At 47.5% G+C, this 27,838-nt stretch overlaps 1 protein-coding gene across 2 annotated transcripts in view; it reads right to left on the reverse strand.

Moving 5' to 3' along the window:
- Positions 1 to 27,838, reverse strand: part of ACOXL (acyl-CoA oxidase like) — a 1,650,624-nt gene that overhangs the window by 1,006,266 nt on the left and 616,520 nt on the right. For both annotated transcript variants that reach the window (XM_069606843.1, XM_069606844.1), the window contains one exon: positions 19,089 to 19,203. In XM_069606843.1, coding sequence (XP_069462944.1) covers positions 19,089 to 19,203 — 115 coding nt within the window. The remainder of the gene's footprint in view (positions 1 to 19,088; positions 19,204 to 27,838) is intronic.

Raw genomic sequence — 27,838 nt, forward strand, 5'->3', positions numbered from 1 at the left:
TTCTGCGTGGATTCCGCCTCTACATTTTCATCATGGAGCGATTCATCGACCATGAAGCCCTGGTCTACCGCCTTCCATTTAGTCAGACTCAAGTCCATCTCTCTTGCACATCGGCTCTTTTAGGGTGCTTGGAGTACATCTGTCCATTCACTAGTTATTGTTCCTCCGCTCTCCTGGGGTCATCTGTACTGCTCTCTGCCCCTTGTCCAAATAGGTCTTGCATCAGGGAGTTCCATGCCAGTATCTTTTGCCCACTCTCCCCCTCCCCACTCTGCACCGCTCTCGTCCATACCACTGTTTCCGCTACTGCCCATCTCTGGAGATCAGACCACCATGAGTCTATACTTTGGCCCTCTCTGGAGTTCCATGCCATTGCTATCAGTCGTTTGGCCAATATGCATACCAAATCCTTCATTTTGGCTAGGTGCGTCCTTTGTCTGCCTCCTCTGGGGAAAAGGCCCAATAAGTACAACTCGGGAATCCATACCTGCATTTGGATTCAACCCCCTGCCACTTTCTCCTTGATTCCCTCCCAGAAAATCTGTATCACAAGTCCAAACCATATGCAACATGTATGCCTCTTCGTCGGAGCAGCGAGGGCATTTACGAGGTTCTCCCAGTCTTATCATGGTCATCCTTCTGGGCGTAAGGTATGCCTGTGCGCAAGGTATAACTGCGCTTGTCTGAACCTTGCGTACCTGGACACTTTTTTTGGGATATCTCAGCACTCTAGCCATTCCTGTTCACTAAAGGGTCTATGAAGCTCTCCTTCCCAGCGTTCTCTCATTTGTAACACTTGCGCGTTGCTGGATTCTAACAACTGTACATATAGTCTAGAGGCCGTTTGTCCCCCTTCAGATATGTCATACCACACATCCAACCACCCCCCCACCCCCTGCATCATCTTCCTCTGGCCATTCTGCCCATCTTTTCTTGATGATCGTTATCATTCTGGTATGTAGGATAAACTGGCCTCCATGTATATCTTGATCCTCTACGATGTTCTGGAATTCCACCCATTGTCCCTCCTTCCTCAGATCTCCTATCTGTGCTACGCTCTTGGCCTCCCACTGGGATTGATATGTTGCAAGAGTTCCTGTGACCGGTCCTGTGAATCCCACTAGGGGGGATCTGTGTCGAGCAGGGATCTTTCATCCCCTGAAGTTTCCACGCCCTGCTCCACAGGGCCAGTGCGAGTCTGCACATATTAGGCAGGATCTTCATCAGGGATTTATCGATCCATGGCAGTTCCCTCAAATAATATAGTTTAAGCACCGGCTGGAAAAGTATTGTGTCTATTGTTGTCTCTTCCTCCAGCAATTTGACCACAAATTGCAATTGCCTCCTGCTTCATAGTCTCTTTGCAGAGTCGTCATGGCAATCCTGCATCCCCTCCCCCACCCCAAGAACTTTCGTGCTATTGTCTTCAGTTTTGTGAAGAAGGCACTGGGTATGTCATATGGGATGTTTGTGAAGTAATATAACATATGTGGCAGTACCACCATCTTCAAGAGGGCCGCCCTCCCCATCATTCCCAGCGGAAGTGTCCCCCAGAAGTTCATGGCCTTTTCTGTTCTATCCAGAGCTGCATGCGTGTTGATTTTGTGTGTGTCTGCGGTATCATGATGTATTTCTATCCCCAAATATCATAAGGAACGCGGTGCCCACATAAGATCTGGAAGTTGGTTCAAGGGGACCCATCGTAGGTCTGCCAAGGGGAACAGTGAGGACTTTTCTTTATTGGTGGCTATCCCAGAAGGTCTAGTGTATGCATCAATTGCTTCTAGCAAGCAGGACATGTTTTCCCGCGGGTTCCCCACAAAAAGGAGCATATCATCCGCGTACAGCGAAATTTGATGCACCACACCGTCTATATCTATCCCTGTGCCCCCATACTTGGCTCTAAAGAAAACCGCCAGAGGTTCCAGGGCCAATATGTACAACATCAGGACAGTGGGCAACCATGCTTGGTTCCTCTATATATCCTCCAGACCTCTGAGATGTATCGTCCAGTTTTCACTCTAGCTCTGGGATCCTTAGACAGCAGCCTAATCCACCGAAGGAACCCTTCCCCTATTCCAAAGTGGGGGAGGACACTCAACAGCCACTCCCAATTCACGAAATCGAAGGCCTTAACAGCATCTATCAACGCTGTAGCGGATTTGCCCCATCTAAGATTTGTCCGGTTTACCACGTGGTGGAGCATCTGGGGATTCCACAACGCGTTTCTCCCGGGGGCATAACCGTCTAATCCGAATGGATCAGAGTGGGTGTCACCTGTTTTAGGCGGTTAGCAAGCACTGCCGTAAGGATTTTAGCATCTTGATTAATGAGGAAAATCTGCATATATGAGGCACACTCCAGCTGTGACTTCGCGGGTATGAGGATCGGTATAATTACTGATTCTGACATGCTGCCAGACAGCTGTTCCTTCTCATACGCCTCTTGATACATTTCAAGCAATCTCAATGCTATAGTGCCCTTATACGTCTTGTAGAATTCACCCGGGAGCCCATCAGGTCCTGGGGATTTGCCTGACGGGAGTTCGGTAACTACTGTCTCTATTTCTTCCACTGTGAGGGGATCATCTAATAATTGGGCCTGTTCTTCTGCTAGTTTCGGCAATCTTATCTCTGCCAGGGCATCTGCTATATCCCCTTGCTCCACCTCTGGGTTAGGGGCGCACAGTCGCTCATAAAAGCAGGAAAATAATAAGGTTATGCCCTCCCGACTTCTGACCTCTATCCCCCTTCTTCATCGTTTATTGCATTAATCGAGTCTCTTTCACATTACTGCTTGGTGAGCCAGGCCAGGAGACTACCATGTGTGTCCCCCTCCGCATGCAGCCGCTGTATATATTTCCCATAGTCCAGTCTTCTCAGTTTCTCCCAGAGTTCTACGAATCTCAGTCTCAGCACCATTAGTTCTCTCGTTTTCTCCCCCGAAATCCCCGCTCGGCATTCCCCCAATTCAATCTACTTTTCCAGGTTGCCAAGCTCTGCCAAGGCTTCTCCCTTTAGTCCTCCCTTTTTCCCTATTGCTGCCCCCCTTATCACCACTTTGAATGCATCCCAGAGCGTACTATTACGCTCTATGCTTCCCACGTTGTGCTCAAAATAATCTTCTATCACGTCATGCAAGTATTCCTCAAACTCGCCCTCCTTCAATGCCTCCACCCTCAGCCGCCATGTCGGTATTGGAGCCCTTCTGTGGGTGCGTGTGCCCATGTTGCTAGTAATGGTGCATGGTCGGATAACGTGCGTGCTTTAACATTTATCCCCGTAAAGTCTTTCAAAGATTCAGTGCCTGTGAATAAATAATCTATACATGTAAATATTCCATTTGGTGCACTATAATGTGTATACCCTCTCTCATCGCTGTGTACCTTTCTCCAGACGTCTGCCAGCTGCAATCGAGTCAGGACCGTTTGTAACGCCTTGGCTGGGGGTGCTGGCTTCCTGTGTTTGTCATCAGACTGTCGAGGAGTGTGTCCAGAGTGCAATTGAAGTCTCTCGCCCAGATGAACGTTGCTTCTCTGTACTGGGCCAGTTTGGACGCAATTTTCCTAAAACATTCCTGTGCATCGTGATTCGGTGCAAATATGTATTAATCAGGCATATCTCCTTACTCTCCAGCATTCCGTGCACTAGGACTAGTCTTCCTTCTGAGTCACACTCTTGCTTTATTAGCTGAAATGGTACCCCTGGGGCAACCCATATCAATACTCCCCTAGCATAGTTCGAATGTGTGGAACTGTACACCTGTCCTCCCCATTTCCTCTCCCTTTTGGCTTGTCCCTCAACCTTTATGGGCTATTTTTCATTCATCCCTTATATTCCCCTTTAAATATCCAACAAGTACTGAGAAGAGGAAGAAGCAGCTAGGAGTAATATACGCTACCTATTACAAATACCACACTGGTACTGGTACAAAGAAGCGGGATATGAAGACATCCAGTACTGAAGGTCAGGCCTGTCCCATTGATTGGATTAAGTATGGTCAGGCAAGACATGCCAACAACTCACACCCGAGGCCCTTTTATAGTGCTCAGGTTTATAAAAGCGGAATGCCCAAACATACAAAAGGAGAAGGAGAATGAGAACGAGAAAGAGGACCACCATGCTGGGAGAGACCCAGGAGCCTGAACGCTGGCATCGATCCCAGAGCACCTGCAGCTGGTGGGTGCAGAACCGGGAGCCTTTGAACTGGAAGGCTGCTGGGCTGAGCTGCCAAACCGAAGAGAGAAGGAAAGAGATGCTGTCCGTGCCGAGACCCAGAGGCAGCTGGAGCTGCAAAGGCAACCAGGAGCAGGGAAGACGCAGTCCGTGTCTATTGTGAAGTAAGAAGCCGAGAAGTGCAGTCGGGACGTGCCGGAGGAACGTGGTGGTCTGCTTCCCCGCTATGGAGAAGGTGAGCGAGAGCAACAGAAGCAGCCGCTGTGGAAACGTGAAACGCTGGTGAGTGTCAGGACACAGGGAGACCAGAGCGCTCCCGGGACCGCAGGCAAGTGTCAGTCCAAGTGAATGTGAACTATATTGAATACAGAACTAAATTGAAACTACTAATTGAGTATATTAAACACATATTGAAACTAATAATTAAGTATATTGAACACCGACCGAACATTTGGAGTTAAGTGCTATTTAAAATAAGATCACAGCTTATTGGACGCTGATCGAAAATTTGGAGTTAAACAGACATACTGAATGTCAGACTGCATGTAAGCAACACTGTGGGCAGAATGAAAACATATGGAATATTACACAATCATTTAAGTATTCGAACAATCAGTGAGAGAAAGGCCCACAAGTCTATGGGAAAACAAAAGACTGCAGAAGAATCTTACTTTAATAAAAGAGTGTTACAATAACTAAAGTGCATACAAGTGTGAGAAGTCAGACGCCTGAGGCAGAAGAGCCCGATAAAGGGCCAAACAATGCTAAGAGAACTCATAGTTGCTTGACCTGTAATGGGTGGACCAGATGGCCTGACAACTGCGCCTAGACCAGAGAGCCTTAAATGATAACCAGCAAAAGACATTGTAAATTATTCATGAAGAACTGTGAAACAATTGGTAAAGCAAGGTCAGAAGGTGGGTCACGTAGACCTATTACTTTCTTGTATTGAACATTGAGCAGAGGAAAGCAGTATAAGTGCTGCAGTGAAATCTTGGGGAAGGGAACCATGAAAGTTGAAAGAACTAAGAAACGCTGTCTTGGGAAAGGGAAACTCGAGACCTCCTTTTTGTGTAAATTATACTGTGCTGAACTTGGGACAGGAAATCCAAGAAGAATCCAAAAACAGCTTAAACTTAATTTTTTTAACACTATTTTGGGGGTTATCACGGGATAGGCAAAGCGGTAAACATGTGGTGGTAATACTATTACCGCCACATTACCGCTCCGCACAATCCAGAGTTTGGGCAGAAGGTGGGAGATTTACCTCCAGCCTTTTGCTGGAGGTAAATCTTGGCACTTTCCGCCCATTTGCAGCGCTATTAACGCTAATAGCGCCACGATAATAGTGCCCAAAATACCCCATTGGGTATAATGGACCCAATGCGAATGAGGACTTCCTGCCCCCACCCCCTTCCACAACTTGGGATCTGGCGCTACCGCCCAGAATGTGATAGAGCTCTTTATTGGCTAAAATCCCACACCACGTTTTCTCTAGATGTGAGGAGAAGCATAGGTTTTTGACACAGACAGAATTTTGATTTGGACATATAGACACAGTGGGCCTCATTACGACCCCGGCGCTAAACTATGGTGCTATTAGCACCATGGTCCATGCCGGGGTCCGCCATGGTGAATGGCGGAATTACCGCCCCATTCCAAGGTTGGCGGGGCGGTAATTCCCCATTCACCATGGCCCCTTCCCCATTCCCATTTTTGGCCCATAGGGCTCAATCGGAATGGGGAAGGCGCTAATTACGGCACCGTAAATTACGGTGCCGTAATTAGCTCCTAGGTCCCTTTGCGGGTTGGTTTTTTAACGCCTGCTAAAAGCAGGCGTTAAAGTGCAACCCGCAAAGGGACCTCGTAATCAGGCGTTAAGGGTTTAACGCCGCCGACACCTTTTACGGCGCCGTTAACCCCTTACCGCCTGGGTTGTAATGAGGCCCAGACTCTTAGTTTTCTTTAGGCAGGAGAAAGCCCTACCTTAGATATAGGGCAGGTTATGCCTTACACCATGCTGACATTGAAATAAAACATTCTTTGAAACTTGAAATCTGTTTTCTGTGTCATTTCTTGATACCATGCCTGTCTCACACCATTGAATCCCCCTACTACTCCCAACATGCATGCTACAATTGGTGAACGCAAAGGGGTCAAAAATTAGAGGGAACGAAAGTCTTACCACTTTCAGCATCTTGTTGGAGGAGTGATCTGGTCATGGAACTGCAAATGGTCTGAACAATGTGTTAAATATTTAGGGATCTACATAGTACGAGATTTGAAAACGATAGTGGATTTCAATGTAAACAAGCTGACTGAGGTCATTGAGGGCGATGTAAGAAAATGAGAGAGACTACAATTGAGTATCTGGGCTAGAGTCAATGCTATTAAGAAGACTTCCTTTCAAAAGTGCCATGCAGTCATTGACAATAAAGTTTACCAAGAAGACATTACAGAGGATGGTTAAAGTTACTTACCTGTAACTATTGTACTCCAGCATGGGTCTGGCATGGATTCACATGCTCATGAATATTTCCCATCATCAGGCTTGGAATACTCGGTAAAAGAAAAACAGTTTCACTTTCACTTTAAAACTGTATTTCTCCTCTAAACCAATCACTGTACTCTGGGCCATACTGCCCCCATCCAAAGACCGTCCTCTCCCTGGGCCCCTCCCCCTGGCAGCCATCTTCAGATTTGGTAAGCACATAAAGTGGCAGTATGACGAAGAAGAGCCGCAGAGGGGCCGGAGGGAGGGTTCGCATGTGAATCCATGCCAGACAATAGTTACAGGAAAGTAACTTAAAGCTTCTCCGGCATGGGGTCTGGCATGGATTCACATGCTCATGAGTAATGAATACATAGCAATTCAACATTATACAACCCCGGGAGGCGGCAAGGCTCAACAGAAGCAATTAACTCTTACCAACTCGACTCCTCCCTGGAATCCCTGTCAGCGCAGTAGAACTTCCACACCAGACGGGAACACCGTCATTGCAGCGATCGCTCTGGTGGAGTGGGCTCTCGGATGGCCGGGCACTGGTCGGTTCGCCAACCGATGACAGTGCGTGATGCAGCCAAAGAGCCACCTTGAAATGGAAGCCTTGGACAAGTCCTCCCATGGTTCATAGGACCAACATTCACAAACAGTTGTGAAGACTTCCGAAAAATCTTTGTGCGGGTCACGTAGAACTTCAGGGCACGAGCAACGTCCAGTGAGTGCGAGGCCCTTTCTGCCGGCGACAAAGGTTTTGGGAAGGAAACATGTAACACCAAAGGCTTCTTGAGGTGGAAATCCGACGGAACCGTCGGCATGAAAGAGGTGCAGTACACCCTTGATTCGTGGAAAGTCCGGTACAGTTGCTTGCAGGATAGGACCTGGATCTCACCTACATATCTGGCAGAGGTGATGGCCGCAAGGAAAGCTGTCTTGCACAACAGAAACTTGACTGGGTCCCGATTTATAGGCTCAAAGGGAGCCTCCATGAGCCTCGTCAGAACCACGGTGAGTTCCCACGTCAGGGGCAGGAGCCTTCACCAGCGGAAAAAGATCAGAAAAGTCCTTTGAGAAACACCTTGACGGCTCTGCAGGACCAGAGCGAGGATCTTCCTGGGAATCTGGTGTAGCAGAAGATAGCCACCAGATGCACCTTGGAGGCGTGCGCCAGACCAGCCTTTGCCAAGGATAGCAGGACCTGTAGAGCCCTGACCATCAGAGGGGTAATCTTCTGCGACCAGCACCATGTAACAAAATCCTTTCACTTATGGCCGTAGCACTTTAAGGTCGACAACGCCCTGGCCTTGGCGAGGACCTCCCTGCAGTCCTCTGGTTACTCATAACTTTCAAAATCTAAGGCTGCAGGAGCCAAGCCATCAGGTCCAGCAAAGCTGGGTCATGATGAAGGATTGAGCCTCCCTCTCTGATGAGAAGATCTGGAACCACCAGCAACTTGACTGGAGGCGCAGCTGACAGGCTGAGAAGGTGCGGGTACCAAATCTGCCTCAACCACGCCGGGGCGATGAGTATCATCTTGCATTGGCACTGTGAATGTGCTGATGACTCGTAGCAGGAGAGGGAACGGGGGGAACTCACATAGAAACAGTCCTTCCCACGGGAAGGAGAATGCGTCCCCCATGCTCCTCAGCTGGTGGAACCTGCTGGCCAACTTCTGGCATTTGGAGTTCACTGCCGTCGCAAACAGATTGATCTGCGGTCTGCCCCATCCGGCAAACAGGTAGTCCATCTGATCCTGATGAAACTTGCACTCATGGCAGGAGCAGAGTCCCCTGCTGAGGGAGCCTGCGATGGTGTTCTTGACTCCCGCTAGGTGAAGAGGGACGATGAACATCCCCTGTCCGACGGACCAGTGCCACAAGTCCTGGGCCTCCTTGGAGAGTGCCGGGGATCGAGTGCCCCCCTGCTTCCTGATGTAGAACATGGTGGTGGTGTTGTCCGTGAAGATGCTCACCTCCTTGCCTTTCAGAGAGGTTAGGAACGACTTAAGGGCCCAGAACACTGCCCTTAGCTCCAGGATGTTGATATGGAGATCCTTCTCCTCCGGCAGCCACAGGCCTCTGGTGTGCACTCCCCAACCTTCCAGGTAGGTATCCATGGTGACAGTCTCCTGGTACGGGTGTTATGAAATCCCATGCCTTGGGCGATGTGGGAGTGGATCCCCCCACCACTCTATCACTTGTCAGAACGTTAAGAGGGATCTTGTCCATGAAACTTCCGGACACCTGCATCCAACGGGCATCCAGGAATTCTTATAGGGGTTGCATCTGCAATCTGCAGAGGTGGATGAGGTAGATGCAGGACATCTTGCCGAATAACGACTTGATGGCCCGCACCCTGGCCGTTTTAGCCGATTGCCCTTGCACCTTTCCTTGAATGGCAGCAAGCCTCTCTCCCGAGGCAGACGCCAGGCAAGACATTGTGTTGAGTCTGGCACCTAGGAACAGCACGTTCTGGGATGGCGTTAAGAAGGACTTTGGATAGTTGACGGAGAATCCCAGATCCATCAATAGCTGGATGGTCGCCTCTTTGTGCGCGTCGGCCAGCTCCCGCGAGCAGGCGTGAATCAGCCAGTCATCCAAGTACAGGTATACATGTATGCCCTGTAGATGAGCCACCACTGGTGCCAGGCACTTTGTGAATACTCTTGAGGCAGACTTCAAGCCGAATGGTAGGGCCTTGAACTGGTAGTGCTGGCCCTGCACCACGAAACGTAGACATTTCCGATGTTTCTTGTGAATGGTGTAAGGAATTCATGGTGGCAACAGTAAAGACAGACACATGTGATCACAGTTCAAGGGTGTTTGTTAAACTGTATGCAAGTTGGAAAAAACCCTATTTTAAGCCTAAACCTAAGATTAGTGCAAGCGTCGACAACCAAATGAAAATAAGGCAGTCCTTGTGGCATCGTTTCAAATAAAAAAGGGCCTATACTAAGAAACCTATTGCCAAATCTTACAGCCAATACAAAAAGGTTGTGGGATAGTTCTCAGGAAAAGAAAGAAGTGTTCACAAATAATATGTCGGGATGCGGTAGCTTGGGTCTCCTTTCGCCACGTTTTAAGCACAGGGTAGCTTGGGATCTTGCAGCGCAGTACAGCCTCGAACCTCTCTAGCACGAGATGACAGTTCCACTTGCAACTATCAGGGCCTTCGATGGCCAAGTCTTGTTTCTCCTGAAAGTGTCTTGCCTTCGACGGCCTGACAAAACAAAAGTACCTTCAACAAAAAGAATGTTTTTTTCCTGTTTTAAGGTGAAGATGCTTCATCACTGGGTCACCCTCTTCCAGGCACTGACCACTGTTCCTCATAGTGTTGGGTGATAGCTTTTCACCCTCCTGTATCTCCCTCTTCGGGGCTTGGATCCTAAAACAGTTCCCATAGATATCAAGGCCTTCAGTTTTTGAGTTTCCTGGTTCCGAGGGCCTGATAGATCTACCAAAGAACACAAAGATCTGTTATACGTTCTTGTTGGGTGATGCAGTCACCCCTTGGTCTTTCTATTCCGGGCGCTGACGCTTCTCTTACTTTCAGCCTCCCTCCACTGGGATCACTACGGCTTTTCTCGGGTGATGGGTTCCCCTGGGTACTCCTCTTCCGGGCGCCGACCCTTCTCTTACTTTCAGCCTCCCTCACTATGGCTTTTCCTTCACAAATCTCAATGACTTTTACACAGTTCTAGTGGACATCCCTCGGCCGGGTTCACTTTTGTCAACGCACTGTTTCTTCAGACTTTAGACTTTGCCCCCTCTTTGTCAGCATCCCTCTTTCAGGTTCACTCTTGTCAACTTCTCATTCACAAATGTTTGCAGGATTCACCTCCCTTACTTTCTCACAGTTCTAAGGTCAAAGGCTTTTGACTGTACAGGGATTTTGCTTGACCTCCTGTATGACCACTTTGACCTATCTTGGCAGCTCTCCTACGGCCCTCTGGTATCTGTAGTTTCACTCAGCCGGGGAATTACCACTTTCTTGGAGCAGCACCCATGTGGTGCTGGTCCTCTTTTGCAGCTGGCCTCCCCTTTACTATGTTACAGTTCTTTTAGCATTTCTCACTTTGTGAGTTTCATTCACCACAGCATGGTTCTTATCGGCTCTCCCCTTGACTCACCAGCTGTGAAGGACCGCTTGGTCAAGGCCGGTACCACGGAAGCAGGAGTCTCCCTTACTCTGGTTCATCAGCATCAATACGCTCCGGGCACTGTTGACACCTGCTGCAGCACACTTCGGCCTTATGATTCTTTCAGTGGAGGGTTTGCTGGGTTTTGTTGAAGAGGGCAAGGTCCCGTTTCCCCTCTTCAGCCTCTCGATGTTTGCCGCCGGGCCTGGATAGCTGTCTCGTTGTGCGGTCTGCCTTCCTCTTACTGTGTTCTTTTTTTTTGTTGAAAACTTTATTTATCGAGTTTTGAATAAGGTTTTATAAATGGTTAAACAAAACAACAAAACCAACCCCCCCCTCCCAATCTTTCCCCCTTCCACCGCCCCACCCACCTCCCCCCAGACAACGAGCTTCCACTGCACCAATCACCAGTCAATGTAAGGGTAAGAGAAAACGTAACACAACTATTGCAGGTCCAACAGTCTCAGGCGCTGCGGGCTCCAAATCACCCTAAAGTCATCTTTAAGGAATTCCAACAGCTCGCCCCAGTCCGCCGCGAAGCTCTGGAGCTTGTTGAGAGAGGTATATGTCGCCCACTCCAGAGCCACTATTTCCCACATCTTTCGAAGCCAGTCCTGGGAAGCAGGGATCTCAGGGCTCTTCCATTTCCGTGCTATTAACATTATCGCCGCCAGAACCAGTATCACCTTTGCTTTTTCCCCCCCTCTAGGCTCACCCACCACTTCCTTTGCCCGGAGGCCCAGTAGGATATGTAATGGAGGTCTATCATCGCCCGGGCCAAAAACCAAATCTTGCGCTACCCGTAGCTCACCCCAGAAAGGTGCAATCTTCGGGCACGACCACCAAACGTGCTCGGCGGTGCCCACCATGCCGCACCCCCTCCAGCACCTCTCCGAGACCTCGGGATACATCTTGTGGAGTCGCGCGGGAGTATAGTGCCGTCCGTACAGTACCTTATACCAAGTTTCTAGTAATTGGGAAGCCTTAGCCAGTTTAGGACTCTTTCTCCATAAATCCTCCCACTCCGAAGAGCCAATCTCTCTCCCCACCACCCGCTCCCACTCCCTCATAAAGGGCCACCTAGTGCCCGCAGGTACACTGCACAAGAGTTTATAAATATTAGAGATCAGGCCTTTCGAGCCATCATTAGTGAGGAGGAATCTCTCAAAAGCCGTCGTGTCTCGGGTGGCCGCCTTTTTAACCTCCGGGTGCATCACCCAGTGCCGAAGTTGCGCGTAACACAATCGCTCAGGCTCCTGGATGGCAAATTCCTTCAACTGTGTTCTTTTGCTCCACCTTTTATCCCTGCAGGGAAAGGAAATGGCTGACTTTGCCTGACTTTTGTGTCGGGACAGATCGGGTAAACAGCTCTATGAATCTGTTGTATGTCGTGGAGTAAAAAAGAATGTGTGTCGGAAAAGGGGGGAGTAGATTGTCAAGACTTTCCTACGGATAGGATGGGGAAACAGTGCTATATGGAATTACAACCCTCGTATTAGAGGGGTTTTTGGTGATCTTGAAGGGTGACTATTAGAGGGGTTTTGGAATCAGTAGGAGGGTTTGTGAAGCACTCAGGAATGACCAGAAATATTAGTATGGAGTGAACAGGGGTAATTGTGGGATTGGTAGTGTTTTGTCTGAGCAGATGGGGAGCGCAGGAAATAGTGACTGGAGGGGCGTAGAAAAGAATGACCGGGAGTATGCGGGAAGGGAACAGAAACAGCGATTCTGGGAGGTACGGTTTTGAAGTGCAACATGGTTTGGGCTCCTAGGGTATTCACCGGATAGAGAGAAAATGCCAGATTGGGACAGGAGAGGTCTAATGGGAGGAAGGGAGGTAGATGTAGTACAGCCTATGAAGATTTCAGGGATCTCGCCCTCCTCTCCTTCTCTGGTACAATACTGTGTCTCCATTGGGTTTTCCCCACCGAGTACAACCCTGGTCTTCCCCACCCTGGTGAGACGTTTTTGCTTGTTTACCACTAGAGTTGGGATCTGAGCGCATCAACCCTTCGTTGGCCATCCAAGGTGTCTCCCTGGTCGAGAGGATCCAGCACCCATCTGTCGGTGGTGATCTTTCTCCACTTGCTGACGAACCTCAGCCGGCCTGGCCAATTCAGACTTGCTTGGGCGCCGGCGTCCTGCCCTGCGTTCGACAGTGATATTGTCCTCTACTACCATAGGCCTGGGAGCAGCCTCTGTAGGCTTCTTGCACTGAGGATCGGGAAGGCTGTCTCAACGACGTGGAGAACCCTTACGATGACCTGCTCGATTTTCTCCTGGAGGAGTGAAGAGAAGATGAGCGGTGCTGTTGGAGAGTGCTGAGGGAATGGGCCGCCTCTTTATCCACGTGAATGGCCTGGAGGGCCAAACAGATTTTGCCATTGAAGGGCATATCCAGCACCTTCACTTGGACCTCCTGACGGACATTAGTGGCCTTCATCCATCCCTGCCGATGAAGGCAGACACTGTTCCCCATTCGATGCAACCCTGTGTCGGTGCCATCCACGCCACTGTGATGGTGTGGTCCGATGCCACTTCTCCTTTCTGGAAGAGGGCGAGGGCCTCTATCTTCTTAGAAATCCAGGATTGGTCCTAGTTTGTACCACAACTCACTGTTGTACCTGGCTAGTTTGCCAGTGCGTTGGCCGCCTTGATTGTGGACGCCGCTGTGTAATTCACCTTCTTCCCTGTGGCGTCCATCCAGAGGGACTGAAGATGACGAGGACAGGTTAACCGACCGTTTCCTCACAGCTGACACCACAGAGTCTGGCGATGGCTGCAACCTCGGGCATTTAGGAGTCCGGCACCCTATACTTCTTTTCCAGCCTATTCCGCTTGGCTGGAGCTGTGCAAGGGTTCTTCATGAGGGTTACGCCCACTTCCCAAATATCGTCCAGAAAAGGCACCGCCATGATAGTCTTCCTATTGGCCTGTCGCCTTTTATACAGGAAGCCCTCCTTCTTGGTTTCCTCGGCACCAGCTGGAATAGCTCGGAGGCCCTGGCGATCATGGAATGATGTGATAGTTTATTAATATAGCACCTCTACACAATGTGTTTCAAAGTGCTTCAAGGCCAGGGAGGGAAAAAGGGAAAATACAATGACATTCTTACGGGCCATGAACAGTAAGGAGGTGAAAATAACTATCGTACTCGGCCTGACGACATTTCAGATAGTGCAAGTGCTAAGACATATATCAGGAAGGGATGGGGAGAGGGGGAAAGAAATGGAAACAGACAGGCGACTACCATACTAGGCCTGATGACATTTCTGGTGGAGCCGATGAAAACCAAAAGGTAAGGGAGAGGGATGCAGAAAGGGAGGGGAGGAACAAAACAAGCGACTATCGTACTAGGCCTGACGACTTTTCAGATAGTGCTGGAGGGTGGTGGGAACAAGTAAGGGGAGGTGGGAGGAGACAGACAAGGCTGCTATCATACTAGGTCCAGAGACAATACTGATAGAGTAAGTGCATAGAAAAAAGTAAGGGGAAGAGGGGAGGAGATAGGAAAAGAAAGAAAGGGAGAGGAGGAGAGAACAGAGTAAGCAGTCAAAAAGAATGGATAAGCAAGAGTGGAGAGCGAATACAATTGCAGAAGTCAGTAGTAACACAATGTTACAAGCCAGGATACAAGATGAAGATGGGAACAGCATGATTAAGGGCCACCATGAGTACAAGATGCAAAGGAAGTCCAGCATGAGAGTTGAGAAAGGGTGATGCACCATGAAACAATGAAGTCCATAAAAGTCAAGTCCAGCATTGGCCACAAGATGGGGATGGTCAAACCAGAACGTATCAGGACAGACTCCTGCAGAAGGAGGCTGGAGGGGGAGCGAAGGATGGGTAGCAGGGTAGAAGAATCAAGCACAACAGGCAACAACTGTGTGCGAGAAGGGTAGGGAGCACAAGGGAACATCACAGTGGGACCAGAAGGGGTGGTGATGGCCTGTGGGGTCAGTCTGGGCAGGAGTTCGAGCCCTGGATCCTCCTGGTCTGAACAGGTCCAAAAAGGGATTGCCCTTTTCTTCATCTGCCCTTCGGACCAGGAGAACCGGGCGAGAGACGCCTTTGATCTAAGAGGAATGAATCCACCTCGTCCTGTGGGGAAACCCTTTGCGGAGCATTCAAATGTGGCGACTCACCGTCCGCTGCGACTAGGTCTTCATCGTCATCCGTCGTCGTGTCCATATCCGTTCCCCGTACCCGTGCCTGGATCTGCTGGGGGAGTTGGGTCCCGGTGGAGGAAGTTGCTATGGGGGCAAGAGATGACACTCTTCTTCAGCTGAGGCTGACCGGTAACCACAAGTAACAGTGCCGGTGGCATTCTCATCTGGATCTCTGACACCAAGGTGTGGAGAGTCGACAGAATATCCAAGGAAATGTCCCTCGGGCTGAGAAGGCAACACATGGAAACTAGGCCCTGCGATATCGTCGCCGTCATCCTCCTCATCATCATCATCGTCCTTGTGGACCGTATGCATGGACTCCTGATCTTCCTCGTCTGTGGACGAGACCTCCATGGCTTGGGAAACGACCTGGGAGGGCTGTTGCGGGGCCTCCCCCCTTTTTTCCTCCTTGAGGGTTCTGAACCGGGACCTTTGCAGACAACTGCTTGCTGCAGTAAGCGATTATTAGCATCAATGGTGGGGCTGCCCGAAGGCGCAATTCTATTGGAAAGAGGTGTTGGGCTGGGATATTGCCAGAATTCTGTCACCATTGCTGTTGTTTGGGATAGAGTAGGGCAGGAGGACTACACACTGCACCCAGAAAGGCCTCGGAACTTGGTGTTAGCAGCAAGAGTGTGCTTAACAAGGCAATGGAAAAGGGACACTCTCTCCCCAAAGTCAGAATGGTTAGGCAAAGCCTATGAAATCTACAAAATGGAAAGTCTCACAGCAGCTCAAGGTGGGCCTTGAGACTGAAGTGCTCGATGGAAAAACAGGGGTGATCGGCCCCGGAACATTTGTGCGTGGTAAATGTGTTGGCCAGTGAACATACCATTAGGACTCAGACACAAGTGGTAATAGTTCAAAGGGTGCAGACAGCTATCTAAAATGGGAAGTGCTCAAGAAATGTTTTAATATTTATTAGTACCCAGCGAGAGTTAAGCAGAATGCAACACATATTCTGATTGGCTCTCGCCGGGTCATTACCTGGCCGAGAACCCCTCGATTCTCGGCCTGGATTCCAGCCGCCTTGTCCACGGCGGGGGCCATGGCAGCTTCGCTCGGGCCTATAACTATGGGCCCCGGAGCATTTCCTGACTCGGTAATGGCACCGCCGCTCAGGGCTGTTAGGGAGAATTCTCATACTATGACTAATTTCCCTTACCTATAGGGTCCCCCAGCAGCTTTGCTGGATTTGAAGGGTTTGTTTCTTTTTACCTACTAAGAGTGAGACTCTTTTTCCCACTCTTAGGCATTTCTGCTATGTGTGTTCTAGGCTATTTTTGTGTTTAATGCCTATGGGATTTTCTCTCCCCCATAGGAACCATCTTTATTCACATGTGTTACACAGCACCCTCAGTGCAGTGACACAGGGGTGTCGTAGCGACCCCCAAACAGACTCCATACCCTGGGACCGACTACTGTCTCCCAGGGCATGTAAAGTCCCCATTGACTTTACTAGTTGATTTTTATGAACTTAACCAGTACAACCCATCTTACTATGGAAGTACTGGAAGGGGTTAATAGTTTTCCCCTTATGTTCATTTTTGAGGGGGTACCTTAAAGTCCGTCTCTCTAAAGTTTCTGGCTGGTGGCAGTGGTTACTACCATAAATATTAGACCGCAAATATTTTCCTATGGGATTTTCCCATTGTACGAGGCTACCACTTTTTCTGACAGCCTCTAACATACCGCTGGTACATTTTAAAATTAACTTTGCTCCGGTAGGTTTTATTTGCCAGAACTTTAATATAACTTCTTTCTCGTGTCTTTCTCTACGATCCTAACCCAGGTCGGCAATCCTTTGTTTGTCCGTTTGGCGGGCTTCTGCCAGAAGCCCTTCTTTCCGCCGCCACTGAGTCTGGGGTGGGTCCATTGTGTGGGAGGGGGAGTAAGACCCCTGGACAGAGTTGCCACAGCAACTCAGGTCACACTCTATCCTGATAGGCTGGAGGGTCTCCCGCCAAGAAGACCACTCCACTGTGTGAGTGACAGCCAGGCTGTATGAATGGGTCTCTTTCTGCATAAAAGCAGGGTCCTGAGGACTGGAAGAGCAAGGCGTCGCCACTGGAACTACGGAACCGAAGAGGAGAGAAGCCAAAAACACCTGCAAACGACTACCACCACTGGTGAAGCCCTGCTGCAGCGTCTCACCACTTTTCTCCACACGACGAGAGGAGATCTTCATCTGAAAGAGCGTTCTTCCCTTGAGCTGGTGGGGCCAACCAGTTTGCCAATCGGCTTCCCGAACCTGCTGTGGTCGAATCGCCAGTGCCCTGCACCTGGAGACCGGATAGCCAAGCAGCTATCGACCCGGACCGCGATTAAAAGGAACGTACCTTTTAAACTTCGTTTGGCAGCACCGCAGCTGGTTTCATCCCTGGCTAATGCAGTACCTGGAACCTTCCTCCACGACGAGAGCCTCTCTTCCTCTGCTGGATCACCCGAACTGCAGGAACTATCAGGGACAACCGCCACCGCAGGAGCCACTTCTTCACTTTTAAGGTACATTGTTCCGCCAGGCCGTCCTTTCTTCGCGGTAGTCCTAAAGGTGTTTTAAATCCTTTTCCTACCTGTTGGGTTGGCCGCCCCTCTCTCAACATTGTCTTTCACTTTCTGCATCCACCTTTTCAACATCGTTAACCAAAGACTTGACTGCAGCTACAAGAACATTTTGCTCCTGGGCCCTTGCCCTGTACCATTAACTCTGGCACAGGCCTACTGACTCTGGTCACATTTGTTAGACCTGCTTTCTCGAGATTGATTCTTCATTCGATCTGTGTGGTGCAACCCTTTCTTATAACTACCCTTTCCTTCCCACTGCATAATCATTGTGAAATGCCATTTTGCTCAGTTTTCATTTGAAGTATTGCCTATACTGATGTACTGTCTGGCTGAACTGGTTCACAACTGATGGGAAGTGTTGCTAGGGGGTATAAGAACCCATTTCTAGATAACTTGTGTTTTCTCTCCCTTGTGAGAAATTGCTAGAGGATCCCTCGTGTGTAGTTGTCACTGTGCCGTTTTGCTCAGTTTTCACTCTGGTTCACTTGGTCTACAATTTATATAGGGAGTGTGTATATTTTTATAATGACTTAATTTAACTTGCTTGATACTTGTGATACATGTGTTTTCTTAGAATTGTATAAAATAAATATATATCTACTTTTGAACTACAAAGCTTTGGTCAGCGTTTCCTTGTGCCACAGTACAGTAGGCCTATTGTGTAAACCCTGAATACTGCTCATCTCCCTCTTGAGATAAGTCTGACTGCTCAGCCACAGCTACCAACTAAATCTTTGTGGTACAGACTGACACCAAAGGGGATTTATTGCTCTCACCTGTAGTCCTAATCTGGCGTAGTGCTCCCTAAGGGAACTGCACTGGATTCTGCCTAACAGGGGCATATTGCTTAAATCACATCACTGCCATTGGGAAGAGGGAGGTTGGAGGGAGAGGGAGTTAGCACGAAACTAGTAAGCATTACAGTAGCTTTGGCATCGTTAAAGTGCACTCACATGTTGACCGTATTCTGCACTAGGGCCTAGCTTTTATTCTTGGAACTATATCCAGCGGCATTGAGGAATTTTGTAATTTGATGTCTGAATGATTATTCTAATATGTGTAAGCGGCTGGTTCTTATTAGCTTTTTTGTTGAAAAAGACAAAATTCTAAATAATTAAACGTATAGCACTAATTAGGATGACCAAGACATGGGTTTCTGGATATTTTTTTGATATGTGTTAATAACTTTAATATTGTCAGATTTTGCAAATCAACCGGAAAACAGACCAGATGGCTAGACATCACAAAGCAGATCATGAAAGGCAGTAAAATTAACACTGCATAATAAAGGAGTCGAAATCTAGCAAGAAAAGCATTTCCAAATGAAAGAAAATGTGGGGTGCCCTAATAGCAGGAATTTGCAATACGCAACTGGATTCTTTAGGTAAATATTTAAAATGTCTATTTTACAAAAGAATTATCTAAATGCTTGAAATAATCACCTTCCATTTCAGAAGACACAAAATTACAACACAATTACATTTAAAGCAACATGGACAAACAAGATACGATTCTTAAACACATTGATAAGAGGTGCACACCTTGGGATTTGTTGTTTATAATGAGTTGTGCAAATACTGCAGCATAGTTTCCTTTCATGGCATTGCCAATATACATCTTCTCTGCATTTTCACAGCGTGTATCGATGATAAACTCCTGGACAAAATAAAAGACACAAAAGTGCATTATCACTTATCTTTGAATACCAGTCAATAGACTGTACAGGGTGACGCTTCTGACAAATTGCTGCCAACATGCCTGCTTAAGATCCAGTACTACCAGGCAAAACCGACATATGGTTTAAAAAGTCAGTTAAGCTTTTATTCGTACTGTGGATCGTGATCTAATTAATGTAGTGCAATCTTACTTTCTTTGATGCTACTCAAATGTTAAAACTGAAAGTCTTGAGTATGCACTGGTACAAATGACGTTTTGGGACCCTGAATACCAGCCATGAAATGAATGAGCATTTGTATCTTTTGTGACACAAATATATTTGAAAACACACGAGGCTATATCACTTTGTGAAGACTGCACATATCAGACAATGCATTTTAGTAGGAAGGGTGAAGAAAACACATCCACTTGCTTTTTAAAAAAAGTCTTCATATTAGTGCACACTAGATTAGCCTTTTTCAATCAATAACGATGTATTTGATAAGTGAATGATTGCTTGATAAACATAAAGGTCACACATTAGCACCCATCATTGGCGAGTAAGAAATGCTGTGCTGTATGCACTTGGATAACTGTCCTTCATGCTAGACTTGAACTTACATTTTGCAGCCTGTCACCATAGTTACGGCTATATGCCACAGGAACATGAAAAAACCATTTCACTGCAACATATGCACAGGTGTATTAAAGTTCACCAAATTTGGCAAGCAAGAATTTGGTGACTTATGGATGACAATGTTAAAAAATGAATGTTGAAAAACGTTTATTTGGATTGGATTTAAATGTACCCCAAAAACATGGTTTCAGAACTACAGGTGGAAAACTTGCATTAGCCTGATCTCACAGGAGAAGTCAACTTTGATCAAACCGATCTAGCGGGACACGCAGCATTCCTCAATCACGCCTGAACTCCCACAACACCATTGGCGTGTGCAACATGCATCGGCAGGCCGGCCAGAACCACCAAACGACCTGCATAGCTGCAGCGGCCCAGTCAGAGCCCATGATTCTCTGTTAAGTAGCCTAATAAAAGGCCCAGCTCACTTTATGGTTTTGTGTGGTTTGTGTTTTGCTGTTCGAGGGAGCGACAAGACAGCTGTATACGGGGAGTGAGTAGCAAAGCTTGTGCAGTAGACACTGAAAGTATTTTTTTTTAATACATTTTATGCACTATCGGTGACATTATATAGTTTACTATGCTTGTTTTATGTACGTTCCTCAAAGTCTGATCCTCTCTACCTCCCCCCATGATTTGCGAGTCTCTTTCTGGTTGTTTTTGGCTCGTTCCATTCCTTTCACCGCAAAATGAAAAGAATAAAAACCAAATATATTCTTTTTGAAAATCCTATGTTAACTTCTTTGTGATCTCCGTTTCTTTCATCCCTTTCCCTTAACTTTTAAATCATTTGTGATTGTTGTTTTTCCTTACAAATCCCAAAATAGAAAAGGTGAAGCCCACAGTGAATTGCTTTACAAAAACGTCTCCCTTGGTGCCCCAAATCACTGCTATGGAACAAGTGGATCTCATTGGGCACATGCCATCTTTGGGTGAGGAAGCGGGCGAACAGAAGTAGGAACACGAAGATCCACAGATGGAAGTTCAGCAGGATGTGGAACATGTGAAGGCAGACATTGTATGGCATCAGGCCGGTAAATGTATAGAGGTGGCCACTGCGCACAAAGAGGACCATGTGGAGATGGATGAGCCAAAGCCATTGGTACATGAGGTGGTGGTGGAAATGGAGGAGTGAGAGTAGTTGGAACAGGAGGCAAATGCAGATATAGGACAGGAAGAAGAGGGACAGGAAACCAAGACAGAGCTCATACTGGTAGTTCATGTCCTGTGGGTGGAAGAGGCAGGCCAGAAGACAGGTTAAATGAAAGGGTATAACCCCCATGAGTTTTTATTGCAAGCCCTTCCCGGGTGTGGTAGTGTCATAATCCCTCCCCTAAAAATGCCATTTAAGGCGATAAACCTCCCTCTTGAACGTGTCTCCATCAGCTATTGTTTATTTATTTGAATTTGTAAAGCACACTGCAGCCCATAGGTATCGAGGCACTGTTGCATAAGATTGTCTTGGTTACAATTAAGACGGCTTGGTACATGGTTACTCATCAAGGTTACATAGAACAGGCATTCTAACATAAGGATTTAATTGGGAAACCAACATATGCATTTCAAACGGGAAGGTATTGTTAATAGATACAAATGCGATTAACCTAACACTGAATAAGGTATCATTCATACTTTGGTGGTTACAGATTTAAAGTCTTGTAGCGTAACATAAGCAAGAGCATTAATTACAATGTTATATGAATAGCACAGTTTTTTATCGCTTTACGAAAGGCTAGGTGTGAATCAATCATCTTGATGAGAGGGGGTAAAGAGTTCCACTGGGTTGCGGCCATGGTGGGGAAGCTAGTGCTTCCTGCTCGAACTCTACGTGCCTTAGGGATAACAATTCGATTGGTGAAGGCCGTTCTGATGGGTCTAGCAGAGATCGGTTTGGCTATTCTGTGAACCAGGTAGCGAGGTGCCCGATTATGGACACATTTATGCGCAAGGGTAAGGGTTTTAAAGATGATCATCTCTTTAACGGGAAGCCAGGGAACCTGTTTCCTGGTCTCAGAGATGCGGTCCTTACCAGAAATCCCAGTAGCATCCTTAAGTGCATTATTTTGTACTATTTGGAGCTTGGAAATATTTGTGCCAGAGGAACCTATAAAGAGGGCATTGGAATAGTCCAATCGGAAACCAATTATTGCTCTTGCAATGGTAAGACAGTTCTCTTCCGAGAGAAAGGGTCTGGCTGCATTTAGCAGTTTGGAATGATAGGTGTAGAAGCAATGGCATTAGCCTTCCTGTTCATAGTCAGGTTAGAGTCCAGAAATACGCCCAAGGGAGGAACTATATTGTTTATCCAGTCTTCCAAGGGTGTCCGGTGATCCAATCAGCAGAAATTCAGTTTTCTCACCATTGAGACAAAGCCAGTTTTCTGTCATCAGGGATTGGATTGTTGAGTATATGGCATTGAGGGTGTTCATGTCGGACTTGTAATCACCAGTAAGAGGGATAAGCACCCCCGTATTACCAGCATAATTTGTGTATGAGATGCCCAGGGCATCCACAATGTTGAACAACGGCCTTGTGAAAAGGTTATAAAGAGTAGGCGCTATGCAGGAACCTTGTGGGACTCCACATTTTATGTCACTTGGGTGGGCACAGGCTGAGTCAGAGAAGACTTTCATAACCCTTTCTTGAAGAAAGGAGGTGATCCAAGCACATGCCTTGGGGGAGAAGTTTGCCGCAGTGGAGAGATGATGACAAAGTATCTTATGGTCCACCAGGTCGAACGCTGCAGATAAATCAATGAGCAACAGGAGCACAGGTTTGCCTGCATCTCTGAAGTCATCCATTTGATTTTTCAGGTCTAGCAATGCAGTTTCGGTACCGTGTCCTGGACGGAAACCAGACTGCTGGAGGCCGAAAAGACGGTTAGCCTCAATGAATGTTTGGACTTGCAGATAGGCTGTTTTGTCCAGGATTTTTTTGTTTTTTTACCAACTTTAAGTTTTGGAGCATTATAGACATGTGTACATCAATAAACAGTTAATAACAAATATGTATTGCTTTATACATGTCAATTCTTCCTTACCCCCTCATGGGGTTTCAGTACAGTTCAATGCCAGTGCTCATATATAATAACCGTGTAAAAATAAATGTCAAACATCCCCTCCCCCAAACATCTTCTTAATTTAAAGGTGAAGAAGTGATCTGTTCTGTCTTAAAATTTCAGCCAGGTGGATCATTTCCAGCTTAATCTTCGAGTTTATCAAATGACAGGTATTGCACAGAGCAATCTGGCCTTAAAGTACATCTGCTCTTTGTCATCTGTGAATTTGTGTAATGGTAGCCAAATGTTCAGGTATTTTGAATAAGAGCCGTGGGCTATTGCTGTCACCTTTTCCATGGCCATCACTCCCCACAGCCGCACCCACCACATGGCTACTATTGGTCCATCTTTAGATTTCCATGCTTGCGGAATTGTGATTCTGGCTGCGCTCAACATATCTGTAATTAGGGTGGCTGTCGGCCCTGAGTTTGCGTAGCATCCCTCTACTGCTTCCCCCAAGAGCACCACTAGCGGGTCGAAGGGAAGCTCCACGACGGTTATTTCCTTAATGTGACTTAAAATCTCTTTCCAGTAGGTTTCTGCTAGTGGACAGGACCACCACATGTGAACAAGGTTCCCAGGTTGTCCGCAATTCCTCCAGCACGCAGCCGGGTATTCTGGGTTAATGGCGTGCATGCGTGTGGGCGTCATGTACCACAAAAGCCAGAGTTTGTATGCTGCCTCTTTCATCAAGGTACATTTAGAGCTCTTGGCGGCTCTATGCCAAATGCAACCCCATGTGTCCCCCTAGATCAGTCTCCCATTTTTGCATATAGGTAAGGTTCTCTTCAGGGTCCCATTCCCCCACCAGACGGTATAGTCTAGTTATTCCCTTGTCTAGTTGGCCTTCTTGTATTGTTAGTTCCACTCCTGTAGGATTTCTGGTTGCCCCTTCTTTCACCTTCGCGTTTGAGACCTAATGTCTGAGTTGAACATAATGATATCGCTCTCGCTCTGGTATGTTAAACCTGGTTTTATATTCCTCAAACGACAGAGGTGCCCCATCTGCGTAAAGATCTTTTAGGACCATGTGGTTTTCCCTGCCCCCCAGTTTGTCCAAAAGTTAGCGTGTGTTCCAGGGGTAAATCTGGGTTATAAGCTATTGGTGTAAAAGGTCCCCCCCTTTAATCTTCTTGTTTCTCAGGACCTTGTCCCAGTACCACAGAGTAGCTCTAGTTGATTCCAGTAGTTTGCCCTCTTTTTCCCTATGTCGTGTGGCGAGGAAGCCAAGATTTCCCAGGTCTTTCTTGGTCGCCATACTTTCAAGTATGACCCACTGATTGAGAGATTCTCCAGCTGTCCATTGCAGCATAAGGGCTACCTGTGCTGCCCATAAGTACCTACGGAAATCTGGAACTCCCAGACCCCCCAGGGCCTGTGGTCTGAATAATACTTTTTTGGGGACTCTCGGTCCCCCCCCCCCAAATAAAATTCATCACTGCTTTCTGTAATGTTTGGATGGCAGGGCCTACAATTCTTATCGGGAGGGCGCCAACTACATATAGGAATTTAGGAAGCAGGGTCAATTTAACCGCTGTAATGCGTGCCAGCCAGGACAGTTCCTGTAGTTGCCAACGTTTTTGTTCCCTTGCTAGTGCTTTCAGGAGGTCCGGGATGTTGGCTCTGTATAACATATCATATTTGGGGGTCAATTGTACTCCGAGGTATTTTACTGCCTTGTGGTCCCACTTCAGGGGGTATTGGTTCTCCCAAATCCCCCTGAATCCCCAAATTGGGATTTGCTCTGGTTTTTCTGTAATATTGAGAGCTTTGGATTTGGGATAGTTAATGTGGAATCCTGAGACCCTAGCGAATTCCCCCAATAATTGTATGGCTGCTGGTGAAGAGTTTGCAGTATCCTTTAGGAATAGGAGAATGTCATCCGCATAGAGTGCTACTTTTTGCGGGCCTGCAGTGCCCACTTCAACCCCTTGGATTCCTGGGTGGTTACGGACCCTGCATGGGAACGGCTCCATAGCCATGGCAAAGATAATGGGTGACAATTGGCAGCTCTGTCTTGTGCCTCTCGGGAATACGGATACTCCCTCTGAGCTTTCCATTAACCATTAGTCTAGTGGATGGACTTGTGAAGTTGGCCATTACCATGCGAGTGAAGATTGGCCCACACCTGAATCTTTCAAGGGTTAAGCGTAAGAAGCCCCAACGTAGGCTATCAAAAGCTCTGGAGGCGTCCAGGGCTGCTACCAAAAATCTCTGGCCCACCCTCTGTCCCCAGTCAATCGTATCTATGGCTCTACGGATATTATCGTATGTGTGCCGCCCTTTCACAAAACCAGCTTGATCTGAGTGGATTATTTTGGGAAGTACCATTGCTAGTCTCCGGGCCAGTACCATGGAGTAGATCTTTGCATATCCATGTAATAAAGAGATTGGACGATAGCTTGCACAGTCCAGTGGATCCCTGTCTGGTTTCAAAAATAATATTGTAGTTGCTGGACCCATGTCCCCAGATGTACGTCCCTTATCTCTAATGAAGTCAAATAGACAGGTTAGGGGGCCTGTTAAAATGGTTCTAAAAGTTTTATAGTATGCATTGCTTATCCCATCTGGGCCCAGAGTTTTATGTCCTTTTAGTGCTCCTATAGCCTCCCTTACTTCCGCTTCTGTTATGGGGCCTTCCAGCTATTGCCTATCCAACTCATTAATTTGTGGTAAGTCTATCTGATCTAGGAACGTAATATGCGATTCCCCATCTAGGTTTTCCCTTTTTAGGTTGTTGGTGTAGTATGAGATCAGCACCTCCTCTATTTCTTTCTCTGCCCTCATTACCTCCCCGCTGTCATTACGAAGTTTGGTTATTCGGTTCCGGAGTTTCTGGTGTCTTAATTTAGCAGCAAGGAATCGGTTAGCTTTGCCCCCGTGTATGTAGTAAAATTGTTTTGTTTGTACCAGAAGACGTGCTACATCATCTGCTAGGTGGGTTTCTAGGGTCGCTCTGGCCTTTTTTAATTCCCACCAAGCCGTCTGTGAACCCCTGTCTTTATATACTCCTTCCGCCTTGTGTATATTGGCTTCCATATTGCGTCTCACCCTCTCCCGACTTTTAAAATAATTTTATGTTTGCGCAATAAATTCCCCCGTACTACCGCTTTGCTGGTGTCCCAGATAGTTGACCAATCTATCCCCGGTGTCCTATTTTCCCGGAAATAGTTCTGTAGGGTTTGTTCTATGCTCATCATGACCATTTGGGTCCTTCAATATTACCTCATTCAGTCGCCAGGGTTTGTGGGACTGTTGTGAGCAGGTTAATTCTATTTTTAGGAGCACCGGAGCGTGGTCTGAGAGGCAGCACACCCCAAATTCTAAGCCTGTGACTTGTGGGATGACTGTTTCGGAGAGAAGTATCATATCGATACAGGAGTAACCCCTGTGTACTGCTGAATAGTGGGTACACGTTCTCTCTTGTGGGTTAAAGAAATGCCAGCACTCTAAAAGATGCAATTCCCTTAAAAATGTTGCCAGAGCTTGTCTAAATGGGTGGTCATTGGGGGTGGCTGGGAGAGTTTTATCCATTGTTGCATCCATCACCCCATTAAAGTCGCCTCCAATTAGGATTTTCCCTATTCCCCATTGCGCAATTTTGGGTAACAGATTCAGTATAAAGTGGTCCTGTTTTGTGTTAGGGGCGTAAATTGAGATCAAGGTCACCAGCTGGCCCATCAGTTTCCCTCCCAGCATCAAGTAACGACCAATCGAATCTTTTTTAATAATTCGTTTCTCAAAACTAATGTTTTTTGCAATTAAGATGCCCACTCCCCGCTTTTTAGTCCCACTAGAGGCCCCATATTGTATAGGGAAGGCTCTGTGTCTCAACCTCAGCTCATCCTCCGGGAGTAAATGTGTCTCTTGCAGCCATAGCACAGAGGTGTGCATATCAGTCAACCTGGTCAACATGGATTTCCGCTTAATTGGGGAGTTGAGCCCCTGAACATTCAGTGAGACAAATGTTAACTCAGCCATTATTGTCGTAACTTGACTCGTCGTGAAGAATATATGGGCCACTGTCCCCAAGTTCCACACAGAGAGAAAGAAAACTACTCCCTGTGCGAGCCCTGAGGCCACAGGTGGTTGTTGTTGTTGTTTCGCAGGACCAGACGCCGCCGAGGACCCCAGAGCTGTGGAATGAATTAGGTATTAGTACAAACAAGCACAGTACTGTAAACAATGTTACTGTTATTGAAATATGGCTTACCCAAGGGTGATATTCTAACTGCCAGGAACTCTGAGGCTGTGGTGCAGGGAAGCGTCAGTAATCCTTCAAATCCAAGACGCCAGAGACTCAGCGCTGGCTACCACCTGCTGATTCTTGGATGTATTCTTAACACTGTGGTAACGTAGCGTTCGAGTAATTCCGTAGAGCGTAGAATACTTGACAAAGCAGAGAAGGGTGATCCAAACAATCCGTGAAACATTAGCTAAAGTCCAGAGTCCGTAAATCAAAGCAGAAACCAAACACCAAATCCAAGGAACAAGAAAAACCAGTCCGTAATCCGTAAGCTTGAGATCTATAACCAAATGAATCCAACGTGAATCGAAAACGCCAAACAGTGTCGCGAAACAGCTGTGAAGAAGCGGAGAGTGATTCAAAATGCGCCGCTTTTATACCTGCCGACTCCTGATCATGTGAGCGGAGCTCAGGGCACGTGACCGAGAGTTCGGCCCGGAACCAGGAAGTAGTTGTCGCCGATTACTCCTGCTCCAGCCCTCTCGCAATGTCCATGGCAGTTGCCAGCGGAAACGAGGGAACAAATAATAAATCGCCCTCTGACAGAGCCTGGAAGTTGGTGACGCTTCCCTCGCACCACAGGTAGCATGATCATGTGAAGGGCTGACTGTGACTTGGAGATCTTCGCTGTGTTGTGTGTCAGGGAGTTCCCGAGGGTATCAGTGTTCTGTAAGGCGGTGTGCCTGGTGTGCCT

This window comes from Ambystoma mexicanum, chromosome 4p (assembly GCF_040938575.1).
Source record: "Ambystoma mexicanum isolate Mex_15411 chromosome 4p, UKY_AmexF1_1, whole genome shotgun sequence".
Taxonomy (NCBI): Eukaryota; Metazoa; Chordata; class Amphibia; order Caudata; family Ambystomatidae; genus Ambystoma; species Ambystoma mexicanum.